Source organism: Hemicordylus capensis, chromosome 4 (genome assembly GCF_027244095.1).
Source record: "Hemicordylus capensis ecotype Gifberg chromosome 4, rHemCap1.1.pri, whole genome shotgun sequence".
In the NCBI taxonomy this organism is placed as follows: domain Eukaryota; kingdom Metazoa; phylum Chordata; class Lepidosauria; order Squamata; family Cordylidae; genus Hemicordylus; species Hemicordylus capensis.
The window spans coordinates 178,838,478-178,861,195 of NC_069660.1; the positions used below are offsets into that span (position 1 = coordinate 178,838,478).

The window sequence follows — 22,718 nt, forward strand, 5'->3', positions numbered from 1 at the left end:
CTTGCCCCTTTAGTGGAACTTGTTCTATGGTGTTGATGGATTCCAGGTGGTGAATTGTTTGGAGAAGGTTTGCATGTTTGGTAGGCAAGTGTGACTGAGTAGTTGGTAGGAAGCAGTTCGAGGGGAGGGAGGTCAGCTCTATTCTGTAACCATGCAAGATGGTGTTGAGGACCCACTGGTTAGATATGCTGGCTTCCCAGGCATGGAAGAAGTCTGAAAGACAGCCCCTCACACTGGACACTGATGAGTCAGAACAGCTGTCTAGGCTTGGACTGAGGGGCAAAGGCCTGGTGTGGCTGGTTAGGTAGCCTATTGTTGAGCTGTTTGTTCCAGAAGGAACGTTGTATTCTAGGCCTTCTATCCCTGGGTTTGCAGGTGTGACGAAAGGACTGAAAGGATCTGAGGACCATCACCCCTGTGAGGGGCTGAAGAGAGTGCCTTCCTTTTGTCTTTAGCTGCTCAGAGAACAATTTGTTAAGGGGCAGCTAACAAATAAAGATTATTATTATTTAGTCTCAATGAGCACTTTCTGAAGTGCTTCATCACCAAAAACCTTTGATGCACTATATGGCACTGCTGCTAGGTTGGTGCATGAGGTTGCCTCTACTTGCCAATGTTTATGCTAAGGTTTTGTCTTGCGACTATCATAGAAGCCATGGAGAGATAACTGAAAGGGGTTGAATTTAAGGTAGCATCAGCTATGAAAGCTTGTGGCTTTTTGGATTTTCAGTAGTGTCGGTGGGTTATGTTTGATGGAGGGAACTGGAGTAGCTCATCCACCCACAGTAGAGATGCCCTTGCTGTGATGGAGGCAGGAGTAGAGGTGCATATCGATAAGGAAGCAACCATGTATCCCTTCTTTAGAACTATCTTTTTTCTTTCAAGTATTTGAGGGAGCAGTCCTCATCCCAGCGGAGAATTGCACCAGACAGCAAGGCTGCTATGGGTGCATCCGTGCGAGGGACCTAAAACATGTCTAAGGCTTCCTGAGTAAGACCGTAAAATTTGTTAATGAGGGGAGTAGGTTTCCCATTTGCTGCTGCTGCTGCTTTCTATTCCTATTTAACCATATCAACAAATGGGAAAGGGAAAGGCTTGGGCATTGGGAACACCAGGGTTTCTCGGGGGTGGGGGCATGGGGGGGGGAGAAATTCCTGTGAAGCCCAAGAATATAAATGGCTTTATGAAACAGATTCATAAAGTCATCTGGTAGAAAAAGCCTGAAGGATTTGGAGAATAGACCTTTTTAAAGGATCATGCCCATTCCCTCCATCAGAAGGCACTGGCGAGGACCTGTTGGTTGTCGGTGGGCATATAGCATTGGAGGGGAGGTCTCCCAGTTGGGGGGGGGGGATGGAAGTCTTCTTACACTTAGGAAGGGGGACATTCCTAATCCTGTGCAGCATTTGGGCCTCAGAGGCAGAAGGACCAGGAAGAAAGGTTTTTCTTCTTTTTTAGGTAGAAAAAGAGAGGTAGCAAGATAAAAGGTAAAAATGGAGTATGAGGTAAAAGAGAGGCGGCTTGGCTAAGAGCAAAAAAGGCCATCTCTGGAGCAGGATGCAGGACTAGAAGAACTGGGTGGGGTTTCTCCTTCCCAGCTTTTAAAGACATTGCATAATTTACATAGTCCTGCCTTCTGGAGCACATGGAAAGGATAACTTATGTGAGACGTCCTCATCCAGCAGCAGAGAAAAAAAAGCTACGAGTTCTTTAACTGGCTGACAGCCCCGACCACTTGTCCTTTGCCTAAAAGCAATACAAATCTGGGAAGGATTCAGTGAGAACAGTTAGACTTAAGAGATACAGTACGTTTAACCATTAAAAAGAGAAGCCATTCCATACCTTCCTTCAGCACACTATAGCAGAACAGGCGTGCTTTTTCAAGGTCTCCCAGCTGTCGGCATATTCCAACATATACCCTGCAAAAGGACTGAATACGATTGTGGCCCAAAGAGGTCCTCTGATTCTTCAGCTTATTCAAAATAGCCTGTAATGCTGGCTCAGCCAAGTACTGTAACATAAAATATTTTGTTGGCATTCAATTTGCAGGAGATTTCAGTACACAAAATATACCTTATCTATTGCCCTTGCCAGAAGAAAAGTGATCTTAAAAGCGAACAGTTTTGAGGATATAAACAAATTAGGAAACATGTCTGAGCAAGCACTATAATAAGGTTATTTTTAAAATGTGTCATCTTTCTAAAAGTGCAATAAGGCTGTGTGCACAGGAAGCCAAAATGTTGCAATGCTTAAATCAATACCTAAACAAAATAGCAGCAGCAAAGAAACCACCATAGCTGATAAAAGCGTTAAAAGCCAACCACCTGAGCAAACAAATATGTTTTTATGAAGCATTCAGAACTATACAGGGAAGAAGCCTGACGGGCCTTCCCTGGAGCAGTTATTCCCCAATTTCATCAAGAGCAGCCTCAGTCGTTCCTGAGGAAAACTGCTGCTAGCAACCTTTGCTTGATGGAATGAGGGGTGTGTGTGTATTGTGGAGGAGGACAGTGTTAGTGTAGCATTAGCATACAAGCTCTGTAAAAAGTTAAAGCCTCAACTCCAGTTAAAAAGCATCTCTGCTCAAGACCTTGGAGAGGCGCTGTATGCTGGCTCTCCATACCCTCCAATGCTGTATGTTGGCTCTCCAACAGTTCAAGGCAGTCATATGTCTATTTGGCACCACATATAAATAGGCCCTGTTTGGAAGATCAGAACTTATGTAAGGCATCTCCTGAAGCTTGTAATGCTAAGAGGTGTTTTTATAAGATATTATAAAATTGTATATTTATAAGATACGTCAGGTGTGATGCAACACAGATCTCCATCTTAACTCAAGACTGTCTGATTCTTCCACTCTACCCTGAGTGCTCTGAATGGGGGACATGCCTCTCTTTTGTTACTGAAAGAGGACAATCTTTTTTTTGAGAGAGAGAGGGGGAGGAACTTCCAGTTTCGAGGGGAAATCTCAACCCTGGGTTGGCCTAAGAATAGCATTACAGCAGATATGCACTGGCTCTGTTTCTGGAAGAGTGGGGAAGCATTCCTCCTCTTTAGTCACTATAAAAATAGGGGCAAAGACCCCCAACCTTTTGTCACCAGTACAGTCATGAGTTGCCAGTAACCAGGCACCATGTTGCCAGCTGCTTCTGGTGTCAAGCGAGGGAGCAGATGTAGAGATTAATGCTCTCTCAGCCAAGGAGCTGCCTACTGCTAGACTAAAGCAAAACTCAGTTATAATTAGTTAATGTTTTTGTGTTTTCTTTTGAATTCCTGTGTGCCTTCTTTACTCCCAATTTCTTATTCTTTGTAAACCCTTATTTCTTAATGATTTTCATATATTCAGAAGTGGCTTCAGTCTGGAGGGTTACAGGTTGAGTATCCCTTATCCGGACTGCTTGGGACCAGAAGTGTTCCAGATTTTGGAATATTTGCTCTCTCTTGCAAGGCAGGGATGGAGGAGCCCCCTTTGCTGACTCCTGCCAGAGGAAGGCCAGTTTAAGGGTTAACCTGAGGGAGTCCAAGTTCCTAGAGAGGCGACTGGGAAGAAACATTCGGCACGGACACCTTCCCTTCCGGCCCCACCCCCAAGAAAGGAGCCTTTGTGTCTTTTCCTGCCCGCGGGATCTGCAGATTCCCCTTGAAGAAGAGAACTCGGTGGTTGCCAATGTAGGTGGGGTGTGTGGGGACTCCAGAGCTGCAGGGGGAGGCGATGCAAGGAAGGAAAGCAGGGAGTGGGCTTGGGATGATGGAACCAGGGGAGAAATGTCCTGGGTGGGCAATGAAGGGGATGAGATGTGTGCAGCCTTCTGAATTAAGTTAATAAGTAAGTTTTGACTGCATGTTTAAAAGCAGCAAAATTGGGAATCTGCGAGCAAGTGAGCTGAGGTGTTTTGTTTTTGGAGCATTCTGGATTTTGGATGTCCGGATAAGGGATACTCAACCTGTACTTGCAAAACTCTTCCCCATATCCGTAGTCTGGGCTCATTGATGTCCCTCAAGAGAGCACTCAAGACTTACTTGTTTGGCTTGGCCAGGCCTTCCAAGGTTTTAAAATTGTTTTTAAGTATTTTTAATTGGTTTTAAATGGTTCTGAACTGGTTTAGATTTGTTTTTATATTGTTTTAATTGTGGGTTGTTGTAGTATTTTACCTGTTGTGAACTGCCCAGAGCCTTTGGATGGGGTGGTACAGAAGTGTAATAATCAATCATTCAATCAATGTGCCTCATAAGGTCATGTGCTTATGTTGGTTTGTTTTTAGAATTCCCCCCCACCCCAAAGGTGGGTTGTGTGGACAGGCAGTTTATTTATTTATTTATGACCCCTGCTAACTTAGCAAAGAGGCACATTTTAACTTGGTGTATCTCTTTATTTAGCGGGGGGGGGAGTAACAGGCCCTATCCACCCCCAGCACAGTACCTCCAGTGACTGCTGCTGGTGTCTATCTTATGTTTCTTTTTAGATTGTGAGCCCTTTGGGGACAGGGAGCCATCTTATTTATTTATTATTTATCTGTGTAAACTGCTCTGAGCCATTTTTGGAAGGGTAGTATAGAAATCAAATGAATGAATGAATGAATGAATGAATAAATAACATACTTTTATACCACCCAAAACTTACGTCTCTGGGCGGTTTACAACAAAATAAAAGTAAAACATGAGTTAAAACAGAAACAAAAAGTTTAAAACATTACAACAATTTAAATTTTTTAAAACAATATTTTAAAACAGCATTAAAACAATAGTAATTAAAAGCCTGGGTGAACAGATGCGTCTTTAAAGACTTTTTAAAAGCTGTCAGAGATGGGGAGGCTCTTATTTCACTAGGGAGCGCATTCCAAAGCCTCGGGGCAGCAACGGAGAAGGCTCGTCCCCGAGTAGTCACCAGACGAGCCGGTGGCAAATGCAGACGGACCTCTCCAGTTGATCTCAGTGGACAGTGGGGTTCATGACAAAGAAGACGTTCTCTTAAATACCCAGGGCCTGAGCTGTTTAGGGCTTTATAGGTTATAATCAACACCTTGTATTTTGCCTGGAAACATATCGGCAGCCAGTGTAGCTCCTTCAATACAGGAGTAATATGGTCTCTCCTAGCTGACCCAGAGATCAGCCTGGCTGCCGTATTCTGGACCAACTGTAGTTTCCGGACTACATACAAGGGCAACCCCACATAGAGCGCATTGCAGTAATCCAGTCTGGAGGTTACCAGCAGATGTACCGTTTTGAAGTTGTTCATCTCAAGAAACGGACACAGCTGGAGTATATAGTGCCTCTAAGTCCCAAGCCTCTAGTTCTAGGTTGTTGAAGCTGTGTCTGAGGCTGGTCAGTGGATTTAGATCTGTCTTCAACTAGTGGCAGCCTTCCTCAAAGGAGCAGCATGCTCCTAAACTGGGATCTGAGCAATCTCTCTACGGAGGGTAGATCCCAGGAAATAATAAAGTAACCCTACATCCCGTCACACCAGGCACAAACCATTCAGGCCTTAAAAAGAACCACAAGTAAGAGTTGAGCCCTGAAACTAGCTGGGAGCCAATACAGTTGAGGAATGGATGGATGGATAGAAATATTCCCTACTCCTACCTACTGTCCAGATATGTGAAATGCTGCAAAAAAGTAAAAAAATAAAAATAAAGCAAGCAATCAAAAGTTGGAACCTCCAGAAACATGCAGTGAGAATCAATTATTTTTGCTGTACAAGAGTAATTATGAGGGCCCCCCCACTCCGAAAAAAAAGTCCACATGGTAACATTCTGTTATGAAAACAGCTCAGGTGGGAAGATCTCAAGTCCCCACATTCTGAAAGTCTTGGAACTAGTGATTTTGTCAATGAAGTAGCGGGGAATTTTACCACTAGGGGAAGTTTTCACAAGATTCATTTTGCATCTGATCCAGAGCAGCCATCTTCCAGAGTGAGACCAGGAAAAGGATGTTGGCATCAGCAGAAATGTCAAAAAAGCATGGCTAGAAAATGTGTTGCCAGAACTGAAATTCAGCAAGGCTACCATCCCAAAATTCTGTAACTTTAAAGATGTTCACTGAACTGGCTCTCAGCCATTTGGGGCAGCATCCAGACCAGTGTTCCTCTAATTTTTTTCCATCTCTGTATGGAATGAGTTTTGTTCTGGGTGGAAGTATCAAGGCAGTGTGCACGCACGTGCATTCAAAGTGGGGTCTTCCCAATTCCATCTGAGTTAATCTAGTATAGTTAATCTAAAATTAACTAAGCGGGCATCAGAAAACGTGTGAGCACGCACACATGCACATGCCCTAGAGAGAACCCTGATCCAGATCTGTAGCAGAGCAGTGTGCTGTCAGTGGAAGCACCTTCTGGTTCAAGGGATGGATTTAGGCCTGCACATAACCTACTAGTTAAATACAACCCATAAGTCATGTATTGCTAGCTACTTAACACCATTCCTCTCTTGTCCAAGGCAGATAGCAAAAATAAGACATTTATCAAACCCTGGTGGCTTATTGCACACCTCCTTCCAACTAGAAGACTTATCCTGCCACCTTTTTGCAGATATCCATTAGAGATCCTGCTCTGCTAATTGTTTAATGCAAGTGAATTGGGAATTAGGAATAAAGTCCTCATAAGCAGCAGCAGGCTGTATATATACAGATATGAGCAAGGATTTCTGCATGCTCGCTTATTCATTCATTCATTCGATTTTTATACCGCCCTTCCAAAATGGCTCAGGGCGGTTTACAATTAAAAACTTATGAAATAGATCAGGGGTTCCCAACCTTAAAAACAAAACAAGTGTAGCCCTTCTGCTGCAAATCTTCAGCTCAGGTACCCATAGAGATGTTTTAGAGTCCAGAGAATTTAAGAAAATGCCTCCATTATAAGCCCTGTTGCCTAATCTGAGGAGGTCAGTCTGCAGTTGCCACCAGTTTGTCTGGTGACTACTCAGGAATGCACCTTCTCCATTGCTGTCCTGAGGCTTTGGAATGTGCTCCCTGTTGAAATAAGAGCCTCCCCATCATTGATAATTTTTAAAAAGGTGGTTAAGACACATTTGTTCACCCAGGCTTTTAATTAGAGTCAGATTTTAAGAGTTTTAAATTTTAAGTTGGTTTAATTTGTACTGTTTTACCACAAACCGCCCCAGAGACTCGAGTTTTGGGTGGTATATAAATATGTTAAACACACACACTAAAATAGAGAAAGAGTATATATACATGTATGTACACACTCAAATGTTACAATTATGAGACAGGTTACTCCAGTCACTGACTTACATCCAGACGAAGTTATTCATGAGTACTCCTACTCATTAAGTAGTCCCACTAATTTCAATTAGACTGGCTAGGATATGAGCCAGTGACTGGAGTAGCCTGTCTCATAACTATAACATTTAAGAGCAAGTAAAAATATACATATATATATACACACACACACAAAAAAAAATTTAAGTGTTACCGTTAGGGGGACAGGTTGCTACTGGCTTGCATCCACAGCAAGTTACTCATAGTCTTATTGGAATTAATTGTAAATTATTTTTTCCTATTTCAACATGAGTACTCAGTGCTAGTTTTCTGAAGCCTGTCAGGCTGAGGGGAGGGGCATGCCAAGCTTCAGCACATAGCCAGCCAATTAGGAGCCAATTAGAAAATGAGGGACTTCATTCTCTCTCCTTCAGGACGGACACATCAGTGAAGACATGTTGGCTTCAAGCTGGTAATCCTCAGACAGAGAACAAATAGCATGGGGAAGCAGAAGCGCTCTGAGTCCCTCCAGAGAATGCTTCAAGTACCCCTAGGGTCAGTCCCGCTGAACACTGCGACACTTCTAAATAAACATGCATAGGATTGCACTGTATGTTTAGGAGATGGGCCAGAGTTCAATCTGAGAAACACTGGATTTAACATCGTCCATGGATATTGGCCATGAAGCACTGAAGAGTCATTGTGTAGCAAGTGAGGGGCGGGGAGCCATGCAAATCCATCTACATGTCATTAACAGAAATCAAAGCCCACGGACATTTAGTTACACTAAAAATTAACTTCATGTTGGTATTTGAGCTGCAAGCTGGTATGCTATAGGCTCTGCAGAGAGGGGACTCTGAACAGGTCTCTTTTGAAGCTGCTAATATTCTAAGTATTATTCCAGAAAGTTCTTTGCTTTGCATTATGTTTATGCACATGTATCATATCACTGTTGAATCTATAGCACACCACCACCACCACATAACTGACCTTTTTCACAACACCAAATTCAAAGACAACTTCTCTCTCTTCATCGCTCATTACTGGGATCTTGGAGGTATTGTCCACAAGAAAGTGGCTACGAATAATGGGGAACAGGTCAACACAGGATCGGGAAATTTTTTCCAAAGCTACAGTCACAGCCTGGCTATCAGGATCATCAATTTCTACTGCTGGCAAAAGCAATTTTGTATCACCGTCACTTGTTGACTGAGTACCATTGCCATTGCTCAGACAGATAGTTTCATCAGCAGGACACCCTATGTCAGTATCTGAGACTTTCGCTGGAACTTCCTCCTTGTAGAGATCCAATTTTGGCACCTTATCTAACCGCAGCACTTTGGCACTCCTCGGCACTGCCACCGATCCCAATGTCCTTTTCCCAGACTTGCTCACATTGGAAAATGGCTGCTCTGGGTCAGTCTTGAAGTTAGTCCCCGTTTTAACAAATGCAGTATTTTTGGAAGCAATTGCTTTAAAGCCACTGATTTGACAGGCAGGTCGCGGGATATTCTCACCATCTAGAGAAGATCTGCTGAGCTGAATGTTACCTTTGAGGATGCTGAGAGTTCTTGCCAGGGGAGATAGCTCTGGATACATAATGTCCAAAGTTTTCACCGAGTTTTCCTGAGGCACAGGTGGTGCAGCGCTGCCAACTGCAGAGGGAGGAAGTCTGCCTGGGACAGGAAGGGCATGCTTGGGGGTGGTGGCACAAAACTGAAGTGGGGAAGACAGAGTTCTCTGGCCTATTGTTTCAGAAGGAGAGGGAGTAGTAAATGCAGCAGGAGACTTGTGCTTTGGGGTAGCCATCAATGGTGACGTTAGAGGAGGAACTGGAGTTTCTCGTAAAGGAGAAATCAACTTGTCAAGTGAGGATGGCAAGCAAGACTGGCTAGATGACGACACTATTGGGGAAATAGGGCAAACCGTTCTCGGAGGTGTAGCTATCAGAGGTAGGAGCAAGGGGGGTAAAGGGGGACCCATCTCTTGCCTAATTTGTGTTAGAGTTTTAGGAAAATGTTTTGTTGGTGTGGAAGTATCTGCATTGGGTGTAATGGTTTCATCTAACACAGTTTGCTGACTTTTCCTTTTCATCTTTTGGCTAGGTATTTTCTGGAGTAGCCTGCCATGACCTTTAACTCCTACCTTTACTGAAAGCTTTAGAGAGTCAGATGGTTTAAATACTTGCTGTGCTCTGTTCTTTGACTGAGATGCAACAGCAGCGAATGATTTCAGCTTCTCAGGCACTAGTTTCTGTTGTTCAGGGCCGGAACCTTTTGAGTCAGAAAGTAAGGAATTCCAATTGGTTTTATCAGCAGGAGTTCTCCCAGCATTTTTTGTATAGCATTTCTTGTTATAGGATGTATGTGCGTCGCCGTCAACATGATGGGATATTACATTATTCTGATCCTTGTTTGAGGTCCACCCTGAAGCAGCAAAGTTTCTGTCTTGCTTAGCACTCGCTTTCCCTTGGTAAGAAGCAGAATGTATTTCTGAGGTTTCTACACTAGAACCAGTGTGCCCTGCATCTGGTGCAATGCCATCACCACTTGCCTCCAGATCACTGGCAGATGACTTAGAGACAGATTTCTTGTTAGACACAAATGCCTCAATCATAAGTGAAGCAACAGATGAAACATTTTGTTCTGCTTGTCTCTCTTCTGTCATCTCTGTTGCCACAGAGGCTGCTAATTTTAATGGGGCATTTTCACTGCTAGATGCCCATTGTGCTGCATATGAATGCTCCGATGTCCTTGCAACAGTTTCATCAGTCAAGGAGTCAGCATCACATATTGTAGCCTGCTTATCTTTGGGGGATGCCTCTTCTGCGACATGGGACAACTTATGTACATCACCACAAGATACAGTCACACTGGATGGCACAACTGCATGGCTATTCCTGACTGTACTCAATTCCTCTTTGAATACCGGAAGCCTTGGATGCTGCTTTGTGCAATCCACCTTTCTTAATGGATAAACTTCTTCTAATGTATAAGAGAAAGATGAATCCATCAACCCAAGAGTAGTTTTGGTCTTAAACTCATCCACTTCTCCAGTTTTTATACCATTGTTCAGTATTTCATCTGTTTCTTTAGCTGCTGCTTCATCAAGAGTATGTTCTACAGTGATGCTTCTTAAAGGACTTCCTAGTTTCTCACTGGGAGAAATGAGAAGCTCCTCATCAACAGGAACGGATCTGCTTGCTACAGAAAAGGATGCTGTGTTAGAGTTCTTTAGACTGGGTGTCTCCGGTGTTGGTGTTCGAGAGATAACTACACTACAACAATCTTTAACATGAGCTAGTCTCTGGGGGTCACTGGTGGTTAACTGTTCAACTTCTACTTCATTTTTGTTGTTACAATGACTGCAACAATCCAGGTGCTTAGGTCGGTTTCCTTCAGAAACACTAGCATGTGCCTCTCGACCCTTCAGATCTTCTCCAGAGTCATGATAATCAATATGATTAGCATCTTCTCTGATTGGAGAGGAAGGGGAAATACATACTGGAACAGGAGATTGTATGTGTGAAGCATCAGAATCTTGACATTTTTTGTTGAAATGCTCAAAACTGGTTTCAAGGTTGGAAGCTCTAACATCTGTGAACTCTGTAGAAGACTTGGATCCAACAGTCAGTGTGGAAGGGGAAGGATCTACATTTTCTGCCTGTAACACATCTTGCACAGACAGAGGTGGAGCTTCATTAGTGTTCTGTTCAGATACCACCTTGTTTGTTACAGAGCATTCAGAATTCATCTCTGGGTCTTCCACAGCACACTTCCTTGAATCAGATGAGTTGCCATTCAGATTTGTCACTTGAGACAATACATCATTTATTCCACACTGCAAACTTCCAGGTATCAAACAGGACTGCACAGTTCTCTCATGTTCAGTCACAAAAGCAAATGCTTTTTCACTTTCTTCTGTAATAACAGATTGTACAGTCCCTATGTTTGTGGTGTTCAATAACTCACTGTCTTTCTCCTCAACCCTTTTTGACATCAAATATTCATCTTCCATAGCAGTAGAATGAAAGCTATTTGAAATGTGATGTATTTTGGACTCTTGCTCAGATTTTGCATCTGCATCTTCAACCTGCCCCAATTCTGAAGCACTTTCAGTGACAGCTTCCCACTCAAAGACCATATGATTAGTTTTAACAGGTTCTTCAGATAGCAACACACTGTCTTTGATAATAGCTGCTTGGGATAGAAATGTAGGATCACTCTCACAATCTGGCTCCACTTGTGATTTCACAGAATCTTTTTGGTCAATGAGTAGTTCTGTCTGTAGGCATTCTTTGTTCATGTTCACTGATTTGGTTTCCTCTGCAATAGGTTTATCTTTTCTTACAAAAGCTTCATTTACAGCCATCAGCAGGCTGCCATCTTCATTTTCAATAGACATAGCAGTGCTGCATTCACTTCCAGTCTGGATTACTTCACCTGTGCAAGATGATGAATTCTTGCAACCATCAGCTACCACTGCAATACTAGAATTTGAAGCACCAATGTTCATTAGTTCATTCTCCCCATTTACCTTCTGTTTGTTTTCTTTGTTGCATGTCTCTTCATTACAATGGTTTTCTTTTACATGTAGTGATTTGATGGATGCATATGAAGCAGGAACATCTTTTTGGATGGCCTGTGTAAGCTTTACCCCAGCATCCTCTTGCTGGACTTGTTCACTAGGATGCTCTGTATCAGAAAAGGATTCACAATTGCTGAAATTAATCTCGTCTTCTATAGACTTTGGTACACCACTTCTTCCTGTGCAGAGTTCTTCAGTTGCTGTATTCGGCTCATCTGTTATTTCCTGTTCAGTGTGTTCTTCACTAGGAGTTCTTGCTGTTGCTATATTGGATTTTGTCTGAATGTCCCTGGAGCCATCTTCTACCACTACTATTCCTATGACAACATTAGAACCTTCCTTTAATTTTTCAGAAGCTGCTGGCATATTTTCAGCAGCTAAAGTCAGCTCTTGAGTTTGCTGCTGAAGGCCAATTTTAGGAGTCTGAGGCTGATCATCTGTTGGAGATGTTGGGACTCCAGTTAGCTCTTCCTTCATTAAGTCACAGGATTCTTCTAGTGCATGTTCAAAGCAGTTTGTAACCACTTCGTGCACATGCATTAGCTCAACTGTTTTTTCCTGTCTCTGCAGGAAGTTATTGGACACTAGGTCAGGCATCAAGGTCTTGTCTTTTGTTTTTGTCATGTCGACTGTCTTTTCATCGAAGTTTTCTATAGTGTGTGCTGCTATCTCTGTGTCTGTTTCCATAAGCTCAGAATTCTTTTCTAGATGCTTTGCTTCATCTCTCTCATCAACATATCTTGATGTTGCTGTTAAATGGTCAGAATGTAGTGCTGCCTCTTTTTTCTTTAATTTGCTGAATATCTGGCATGATATCTGAGGATCTCCAATTGTACTTTTTACACTAGAAGAGTTGCATTTGCTTTCCAATTCTGCAGAGTGGTTTTTGTTGAGAGTTTCATTCATTGGCTCATCCCGACAAGATTTTCCTAAAAAACTTTCAAGCATTTCTGCATGCTGGTCCATTTCTTCATCACTGGAATCTGTTAGGTCTTCAAATAACACATCCTTAAAAAGATAAGAACAGGTGATATGTAATAGCAGTTGTATAAATACTATATGAGCACATGAATTGTATTGTCTATTTTAATAGGAATGTATTGAAACCATGAGTTAAGTCCTGTTTTCAGTGAGGTGGTAAAATTGTCTGGCCATCTCACACAAGATTTCAGGTGGAGCTAACATGACAAAATACAGCTATTACTAACTAACGCCCCCCTCCCCACCAAACAAAAAACTAGATGTCAAGATTTCTCCTCAATGTCTAGTTTTCTATGGGTTGTAACTAAAGAACTTTGGATCCATTTGTACGAGGAGAAGTGATTTCCAACAATTGCCCCCTTCCCTCTGCAAAATTTCAGCAGAAAGAATATTCCTTTTATAGGGCTTTATCCACTGAGGAGTTGTATTCATAACACTTTTAGTTGCTTCCCTATTAAAAATATTTTAAGCAAAGTAGAGTCAATCAAAGCCATAATAGCAGCTGCAGTCAGAAAATTAAAAGCTAAAAGATCAGAGAAACCTTTCCGAAGTTCTAAAACATCTTCCAAAAACCAAATTACAATAGAAAGAATTAGGCTTGCTGTATATGACAGGTTTATGAATCCCACAAGGTAGGCATTATAACCAAGAAAGCTCTTGCTTTACATTTGCACCCTCAACAGTTCTTACCTCAGTAAATGAGGGAAGCAAAAAAGGTTTTGTTTTGCAAAACTGCGGTTCTCCTACATCACAATTTCCAAAGTGACACATCTCTTCTATTTATATCCTGTTCTCACACCTTCTTTTAAAAAAGGGTCTCGAGACCACTATCAACAAAACACTATACAATCTAATCAATACAATAAAGTTAAATTTATAAATCCAGCAGAAGTCATTACAAATCCACAATAGCAGCAGTTTTCACTAAATTACAAATCATGGATTTTATTCTCCCTCCTAACAGTGGCCAGAACCATGTAGTCTTAACTGACCTCCTAAAAATCAAATGTCATGGGACTGCAGGGGTATGACTAACAGAGATGGTCCCACCCCTTGTGTCAGCTAAACCAACATCTGACAATGCTGGTACTCGGAACAAAGGCCCTCAAGCATGGGGAATGTTCAAATAGGGAGGGGGCATGTGTGGAGATGGTAGATCCCCAAAAGGGGCTTTGCCACCCTCAAGAGCACACAGTGAAGTGTCCCCAAACATGTACAAGGCCTTTGAATTAAGGCAGTTCCCACAACCTTAGCAACATGAACACAGTGAGGTGGGTGGGGCAGGAAAAGTGTCAAACTTTAAGGACAGTTTGATTACAGCAAAATATTTTTTTTTAAAATAGCTATTAAGAGAAAATTAGAATTTATGGGTGAATTAAGGAAGACAAAACCCTCCAAAAAGGTTCAAAAAGGCTCTGTGGTGGATCAGGCCAGGTGGCCTTGGTTCTCAAGGAAAGCACGTTCAATCCATCTCTCAAAAAATGGCTGCAAGTTTTCTGTCCTTTAGGGACAGAGGCACTGTTCCCTCTAAGGCATGCATATGTGTATGAGCTCTCAAGTTTTTGGATGTCCACTCAGTTCAATTTTAGATCCCGCTCAGGTTGAATCAGGAAGGCCTCATTCTGAATGCACATGTGCGCACACTGCCTTGATATTGCTGCCCAGAATGAAACTCATTCCGCACAGAGATGAAAAAAAAATTAGAGGGACCACTGGACAGAGGTGGCTCCAAGGGAGAAAATACTTTCTCATAAATCTTTGGGTTTCCTATGAGATCATTCTTTTCCAGCGAGCCAACTAATAAAAATAACAACTTCACCTCTCTTGTAGCCAGTTACTTGGAAAAGGACTGTGTGGGGGGGTGGGTGGGGATTCACAGGAAGCAGTGTTCCCTCTAACAGGGATTCCCAGATGTTGTTGACTACAACTCCCAGAATCCGCAGCTACACTGGCTGCTGATATGTTTCTGGGCAAAATACGAAGTGCTGGTTATTACCTTTAAAGCCCTGAATGGCTTAGGTCCAAGTTATCTTAGAGAGCGCCTTCTTCTGCGTGATCTCCACCACACATTAAGGTCATCTGAGGAGGCCCGTCTCCAGTTACCACTGGTTCATCTGGTGGTGACTCAGAGGTGGCGACTGTAGCTGCTCCTGGGCTATGGAATGCACTCCCGGCAGAAATCTATAATTTGAGTTCATTACTGTCTTTCAGGAGAGCCCTTAAAACCCATCTGTTTGGCCCGGCCTTCCAGGGTTTTTAAACTGTTGTAAACAGTTTTAAATGCCGTGGTTTTTATCTGTTTGAATGTTTGTTTTTTATTCTGTTTTTATAGTTTTGATTTTAATTGTTAACTGGTTTTTATTGTTTTTATTCTGTTGTAAACTGACTGCCCTGAGCCATTTTGGAAGGGCGGCATATAAATCAAATAAATAAATAAATAAATAAATAAATAAATAAATAATGGCGTTTGCTTGGGGATTCTGGGAGTTGTAGTCAACAATATCTGGGAATCCCTGTTAGAGGGAACACTGACAGGAAGTGGAATAAAACTGTGAAGTGCCAAATCATCACACCTAAGCAGAAACAAGAAGATAAGCTGTTATCTTATCTTACACTGGGCCATAAGAGGGAAAACATCTGAAATATTCAAAGAGTGCTTATCACCATTTAGCTGACCAAACAAAGGAACTGATTTGCAGCTCATGCTGGGAGCTACATGGCCTTATGCAAGAGTTACATAAAACACATTTAAACAAGGGTTGGTTTAAAATATAATTTAATGTATTGTGTTTTGGCTGCTTAATTTATTATGTATTTTTGCTTTGTATATTTAGGATGAATATTCAAAATTCTGTTGGTTAAGAATATAAGTTGTTGTTTTATTGCTTGGGAAATAGGTTAGAATATTCCACTTGGTTGGAAAATACCAATTTATATTCTTATATTTTGTAGTTATATATTATCAACCTAGGACCATATTGCAGTTTTTCCTGATCTTCTGTATTGCTTTGGTTTACCTTTTGGATCAGGTTCATACTCTGCTTTGTTTTGTGTATTGCGTTTATGAAGACAGCCCAGCCCGTGACGTTACTACGGTTCTTAAATGTGTCAATTAAATCCATTAAAAAAAACAAAAAACTTACTGGTGTAGCAGTAGGCGAGAACTGTATGGGAGACAGTAGAGGTGGAAGAGGTCTAACCCACTTCAAAATATCTTGCAGATTTTCACCAAGTTCTTCCTGCTCCTTATAGAAAAGATCCATGCCACTCTCAGTTAAATCTGTCTTTATGACTGCCGAAGATTTGTCCTTGCAAAGAGTGTTATTGCAAGCCTCAGTCATTTCTGTTGCGCTATTTTCTACCACACCATCATATCTGTCAGAATTGCTGTCCAATTTTATCTGCAGTGATGTCACAGACATTTGTGTTGTACAGGCTTCAGGTGAGGAATGAGAAGGTCTCTCTTGGGGTTTCTTGCATTTTTTATGATTCAGCATTGTTTCTATGGAACAGAAGATTAACAACAGTTTAAATAAATTTCTGTACTTTTATACAACCTGAAGATTAAGAAAGGGGAAAAAAAAAAGCTTTCTAAAATTATTTGTTCTAGCTGTTCTGTTTTGTTAGCCAAAATACTCTTTCAGCTGTAATGTACAACTAAGCATACCTTTTAGTTACACATGGGCTTTTGTCAGTGCAAGCAGTTTTTTCTTTGACTTGTCTATGTGTGGAGCTAATGTGTTGGAAATGGACAGGAGCCTTTGAGGTGCATGTCTCAAGAATCCTGGTGCATGTCCCAAGAAACCCCACGCAACACATTGTGTTGACCGCGCAGATGCTATGTGCATGCTGCCGCTGTGCTGGGATTCCTGGGATGCACTCTCTTCTATCTTAAAGCTCCCAAACTGTGTTCTCAAACTGCAGTTTATACACATCCCGTTTGTGTGTGTGCTCTCCCCCCCACCCCCCACCCCCACAAGTACAGGATTATACACCAGGAAAATCTTAACTATCAAAAGAAATCTGGAGATTTTTGTATCATATGAGACACACACATATGCTCCAATTTTTAACATTCTTGTTTGACCAAGAAACAGAACCTAAAATGGAGCTATGCAGATAAGAGTGGAATAAATTTTTTAAGTGAAGGCCACTAGAGAGACAAAAACACCCCCCCACAAAGGTGTCACTTTACTTGCTTCGATTTTGGTGATTGACTACCATTCACCTCTATATTTGATATTTCAGGACACTTGTGATGAGGGCAAATCTTGTTCACTTACAGATAGGAGTCCCTTGAAGGAGGGAGGGTGTGTGAGAGAGATGGTGCTCATGTACATAAAATTTACTGCATTTCAACAGGTTCTTGCAATATACTAGTCCACCGTCTTCACACACACTATCTGGTTCTGATAGCAAAAAAGCCCTCAAACAAGAACACCTCTCTAGCTTTATGGAGTAGAGACTATTCAGATTTTTTCCTTTGGCAAATGGTCAGGAGCAGGCTCATGCTTACTTCTCCCCTCATGGGATGGCAGAAGGCTGAATGACCAAACCTGGGTGTCAGGAAGCCAAGGCAGACAAATCCCTTGTCTCCAAGCCTCCTCAGAAATTGCTGACAGTGGAGGTTGGGAGAAAAAGAACTCCTCCCATTGCCTTCAGACCTAAAAGGGAGAAAGCTCAGTATGGAAAAGGGGAGGAAAGCGAGAGCCAAACCGGAGGTGCTGCAGGACCTGCACCTGACTGCAACTTGCCTCCAGCTGGAAAAGCCTCTATAGCCCAGGAGTGAGACACAGGTAACTTCAAGGAAGAACAGCAGTTAAGACCAAACCTGAATTGTCTCTAGGCAGAAGCATGCCCAGATTATGAGACCAGTGATAAGACCTAAAGCCTAACATCCCCCGTGGGAGGTGAAATCTTCCTGGGAGTGTGCTAGTGTTCCTGTGGTCACAAGAACCCCTCCATGGTTCTCCATACAGGGGAGATCCCATGGTTACTCAGATATGGGATATCCTGAGCCAGAGTTTCACCTCCAAGGGCCCCCACACTTAAATGACTCTGATTTGGTTGTTCACACTTCCCTGAGGAGAAACTAGCAATGAGAGGGAACATGTGAGCTCCAGACCTCTTCAGGAGGGAAACAAACATCCAAACAGGCCAGAGTGAGAGCAATGCCTCAGAACAGGGGAAGGAAGTGAAGTGGTGGCGCTAAGCACAATTTCCAGTTGTCTAGAGAAGGGCTGCACAACTTCATCCCTCCAGCTATTTTTGAACTACAATTCCCATCATCCCTAGCCACAGTGGCCAACAAAGATTATAGGAATTGCAGCTCAACATCTGAATGCGTTGTGCAGCCCAAGTCTAGAAGCAGCCACAAGTGCCTTGCATAATTCCAACAACCTTCCCATAACTGTATACAGAACCTTTTTTCTTGCACATAAATGCTACAGCAATGATACAATAGAAGTACTCACTTGCTTTTTCATGTGCTCTTGAATGACCATGATAATCAACTGTTGTAAGAGGAAAGGAAGTAATTAGCACGATTTTCCCCCATTACTGAGAACACCAAACCCTAACAGCAAAACAAAAACAAAAACAAAAATCGGGTGGTGGTGGTATTTTCAATGATCCCTAGAATGTAGTGGCTGGTCTTACCTAAGAGGTAGTCATTTTTGTTGATTTGATTTCTTCCTGTGGAGCTGTCAATACATATCCAGAGTTCTTCCAATAGCAGTTTAATTTTTTCTGCAATAAGGTCACAGGGATAGATTTATTCAGCAGGTGTTTAAGTAATCTGTTTAACACTGTTATAATTGCTTCTGAAATTTATTTGCCATTTAGTGAGCTACTGTTTTCTGAAATGTTTTTAATATTTATTCTAGGCCACTATGAACATATCTTAGTACCGAAACATGAGATAAAAATGAGATGATTATTTAGAAAGCTGAAATTTGGTACCCATGTCCAAGACCCTCCAATTAATAGAAAATACCCAGAAGCTGATATTTACAGATCTCTTTCTCAAATGGAGCGAGCACTACATGTGCCCCCAAATATTAAGCTACTTCTACTACAGCTTTTCAACAAGTGTTCTCAAAATGGTTTACAGAGACAAACGAAATAAATAATATTGATCGCTGTCCCAAAATGGCTCCCAATCCAAAAAGGATTACCAGCTTTCTACACCAACTGAAAAACAGGGATCTGGAACTCTCATAGTTCTGGACATCCCAATTACTAGAAAGTCTGAAAATGGGGTACTTGTACATTAAACAATCAAAACACAGGAAATGAAGGACAGCAAACTAACAAACAAGAAACAAAACAACATATTGAACACAATTGTCCTGTGGAAATTCTGCTGTCCCCTCACTCACTTGAATCGGCTGGAGTGGGGTAAATTCAACTAGGGATATGCAAAAATGGGATTCAGCTGTCTGAATCATGGGCACCTCCCTTTAAAACCAAGGCCTTACATAGCTCTTTTAAAATGGAGGAGAGCAGGTCCATACCTGCTCCTCCGCTTGCTGCGCTCCCAGCTATGCCCGCGCACTAGTGGGCATCTCCCAGCTGTTGCTGTGCGACACCAGCACATACATGGCTGCTGCACATGTGCAGAGGCCATGTACGTGCCGGCATTGCACAGGGGCAGCTGGGAGATGTGTGGGCATAACTGGCAGGAGCACCGGGATGGCAGCAAGCGGAGGAGCAGGAGGTACGGACCTGCTCTCCTCAGCTGTAAAGAGATTGTGCAAGCCATTGATTTTAAAAAGGTGTTCTGGACAGCTGAATCGCATTCCAGAGAGCCAAATCGGGCACATCACTAGTAGCAACCGGGACCATGAATCCATGTAAACACACAAAGCTAGTTAAGTAAAAGAAGGATAATCTACAATTTTTAAAAAATCTAATGTGTATGTATAAAGAGAGCCAACGTGGTGTAGTGGTTAGAGTGCTGGACTAGGACCGGGGAGACCCGAGTTCAAATCCCCATTCAGCCATGAAACTAGCTGGGTGACACTGGGCCAGTCACTTCTCTCTCAGCCTAACCTACTTCACAGGGTTGTTGTGAAAGAGAAACTCAAGTATGCAGTACACCGCTCTGGGCTCCTTGGAGGAAGAGCGGGATATAAATGTAAAAATAATAATAATAAAGGTAAGATTTAAAGGCGCCCAGAGAAATTCACAACTGATATTAAAACTTATTTTTAGCATAACCACAGAGTGCAAAACACACATGGCCATAAATATTCAACAAAAGTACTGACTTCAGTAAACTGTTAAAATGTGAACAAGCCAATATGCTCTCCCCCGCTCTTTGCTACGAACTACTCTCTTGAGCTTTGCAGCTCCTTGGAGAACGCAGCCTGTTGATGTGATAAACAATAGCAAGAAGTCCAACAGCGACAATTTAAATTGCATCATTTCCTTCTTGTCTCTGCTTGTCTCTCCATTAATTAAGCTCTGGACTTGGAAAATGGAATGAGGGAAAGAAAGATGGCTCAAATGGGATTTTTTTGGTGTGTGTTAGCACTCTAAAGCACTTCATGGCAACAATGTGCTGTTTGGCACTTGCGAGGGAAAGGAGATGAAGTGGATTTCGGCTTGAAAGAGTAATCTGCTTGTGGCATATCAGGATCGCTCCCAGGTGACCAGGCAGGAAAGCTTTATTGAGAGCAAATTAGTTTGTCATCTCCTCGCCTTACCCTTCAGGTCACCACTGTGCCCTTACATACATTTGAGCAAGCTGGCTAGTCTGTTTCATGGCTGTGTTGACTGAATATGACAAGTTATAGCACCCTTCAGATATGGCCTCCCAAACCAACAAAAAAACCCCACTCTTTTTCCTGACCTACATAGCTCGCCATGTTTTAGAGGTACCCAAGGGCTTCAAAGATAAATGGGTAAAAGGGCCAAATACCCCACCCAGTGGATGTTGAGTGGACAAAGTTGTGCACCCTAACGTTGCAATTTTCACCACCACTGCCACCAACTGCTTGCTGTTCCCATATTCAATTCTCCATCGCTAGCCCCCTTCTTATACACCACTGCTTGCTATTCAGACTGACTACACATTGCTCCACTCCAAAGCACTGTATGCTGCCCTCCACACTCCTTGACACCTATGCTGCTGGTTTCAAGAGAATGTTAGGAGAAGCTGGTGCTCAGGCATGCAGCATCAGCCACTGCCGAGTTAGCCCCTTTGCTCTGCTTCCTAGTTCTCAAGCTGGTTCAATCATCTGCATAGGGTGTGGTGAGATGTCGCAGGCCACATCTGAAACCCCAAGAGGCCTGATAAGCCAGACCTCAGACCTTGTGTTCAACAGCCCTGCATGAGGCAGCAACAACTAATCCAGATCCTGCAGCACTCATCTTTCTGTTTTCATCCATCTGCTATATGGAGAAAATAACTAGTATAAATTGGAGTAAGACGAAAGCTTCCTATTCTGCTTGTGGTCACCCATACATACCAACACATGGAATCTTTTAGAGCGTCTTACCAGGAGAAGCTGCACTCCTGACTCTTCCCTTGAACAGATTTTTGAGCCTTGAACACATGCTCCATGAAGTGGGGCAATCACTTCCCTCATGACACCAGAGAGACCCCAGTTAGAGCTTAAGTGTGAGGTCCTGCAGCAGGGAAGGTAGGCAGGATGTGTTTACTGTAAAGGGGACACTCAAAAAACAGCAACTAAGGCAAAGCGTAACCCTCTTTTATTAACAAAGAGGAAAGTGATGTATACATACCAACCTTTGTCTAAATTTGCTACCGGACTCTCGCTCTCACTCTGGGTCTCTGCATGCTTCAACACTGAGAGGAAACAGGCAGAGAAAGTTCTATCAAATTAGAATTAGAGCCAAAACCCGAAAATTCCAAATTAGAGCCAAAAACCTATTCCTAAATAGGTAGTTACCTTTTTTTGGCTTCACATTATGCAAGTCCTCAGTTTTTTCCTGTCAACATAAGGGAAAAAAGCACTCAGTTAAAAATAACACCTATAATTTCCAATATTGACAATAGAAAGGCATTTGTCTTTGGTTTGTACTTAATTATCAGATGGCCTATCAAGTGCTCTACATCAGAGATGGGCAGAAGATAAATCAGGATCTACTGATAGAACCCCATACAAATCACTGGATTCTGACTAAGCGATAACAAAAAGGTTCTGTGCTCCCCCACCCCACATACATTAGTTTGCATTACATTAGTTTTTTGAAGAAAACCAGGAGTAAAACCTTGTGTGGAAGGACTGTGAGCTCAGTTCTGGTACTGAAAACAAAGTCCCGAGCAAAGCATACGTTCAAAGGCACCCTGTTCACTCATCTTTAGTGTATTCCGCCCTCAACAGTTTATGCTGGCCTTGGGCCGAAATAAACAATTACATACATGCACCCTCAACAGTCACTCTTGCCCCAGGCTCCAACAGATGAACTTGCTGTGGTCATAAAAAACAAAGCAGATCCCTCAAACTTGAGTTGCACCTTTTTCTGCTTTGTGTCTCCAATGTAAAATTGCAGCTGTACACAGTTTAGCATAGTTCTTATTCCCAACCAAACCAAGGATATGAGAGTAACTGTGTTTGTTCATATTCATTCCTTGCAAGACTTGCCCTTTCCTATTCTTTCCGCTCTCCATTTATTACCCTTGCCTCTTCCCTTTCTCACTGTCAAAGTTTATATTGCAAGTTCCTTGAGAGATAGGTACCCATATTTTTCTGTTTAAGTGTCATTTGTATTGGCACTGTGCAGATATATTATATAAATATTATCGTTATTAAAATATTTTTGTCAAAGTGCCATCATTCCCCGATGGCACCTTTGCTGTCATACTATTGGCCCACGAAGTCAAGAACAACCCAGTTCTATCCAGGAGCCAGAAGGCAACCAAACATTTTTGTTCTCAGTCTCTCTTGCTCTGCAGGAAGAATTTCCCC

The 22,718-nt window shown here is 42.4% G+C and overlaps 1 protein-coding gene across 2 annotated transcripts in view; it reads right to left on the bottom strand.

Annotated features, from left to right (window-relative positions):
* The window catches only part of ICE1 (interactor of little elongation complex ELL subunit 1), a 65,144-nt gene that overhangs the window by 14,946 nt on the left and 27,480 nt on the right, over positions 1-22,718 (bottom strand). The window contains exons 9-15 of one of the 2 annotated variants that reach the window (XM_053244480.1): positions 21,699-21,738; positions 21,536-21,595; positions 18,439-18,528; positions 18,255-18,293; positions 15,924-16,282; positions 8,203-12,807; positions 1,843-2,011 (exon numbers count right to left, since the gene is read on the bottom strand). In XM_053244480.1, coding sequence (XP_053100455.1) covers positions 1,843-2,011; positions 8,203-12,807; positions 15,924-16,282; positions 18,255-18,293; positions 18,439-18,528; positions 21,536-21,595; positions 21,699-21,738 — 5,362 coding nt within the window. Of the gene's footprint in view, positions 1-1,842; positions 2,012-8,202; positions 12,808-15,923; positions 16,283-18,254; positions 18,294-18,438; positions 18,529-21,284; positions 21,371-21,535; positions 21,596-21,698; positions 21,739-22,718 lie in introns of those variants that run through there. The other variant, XM_053244482.1, reaches the window with a different exon arrangement.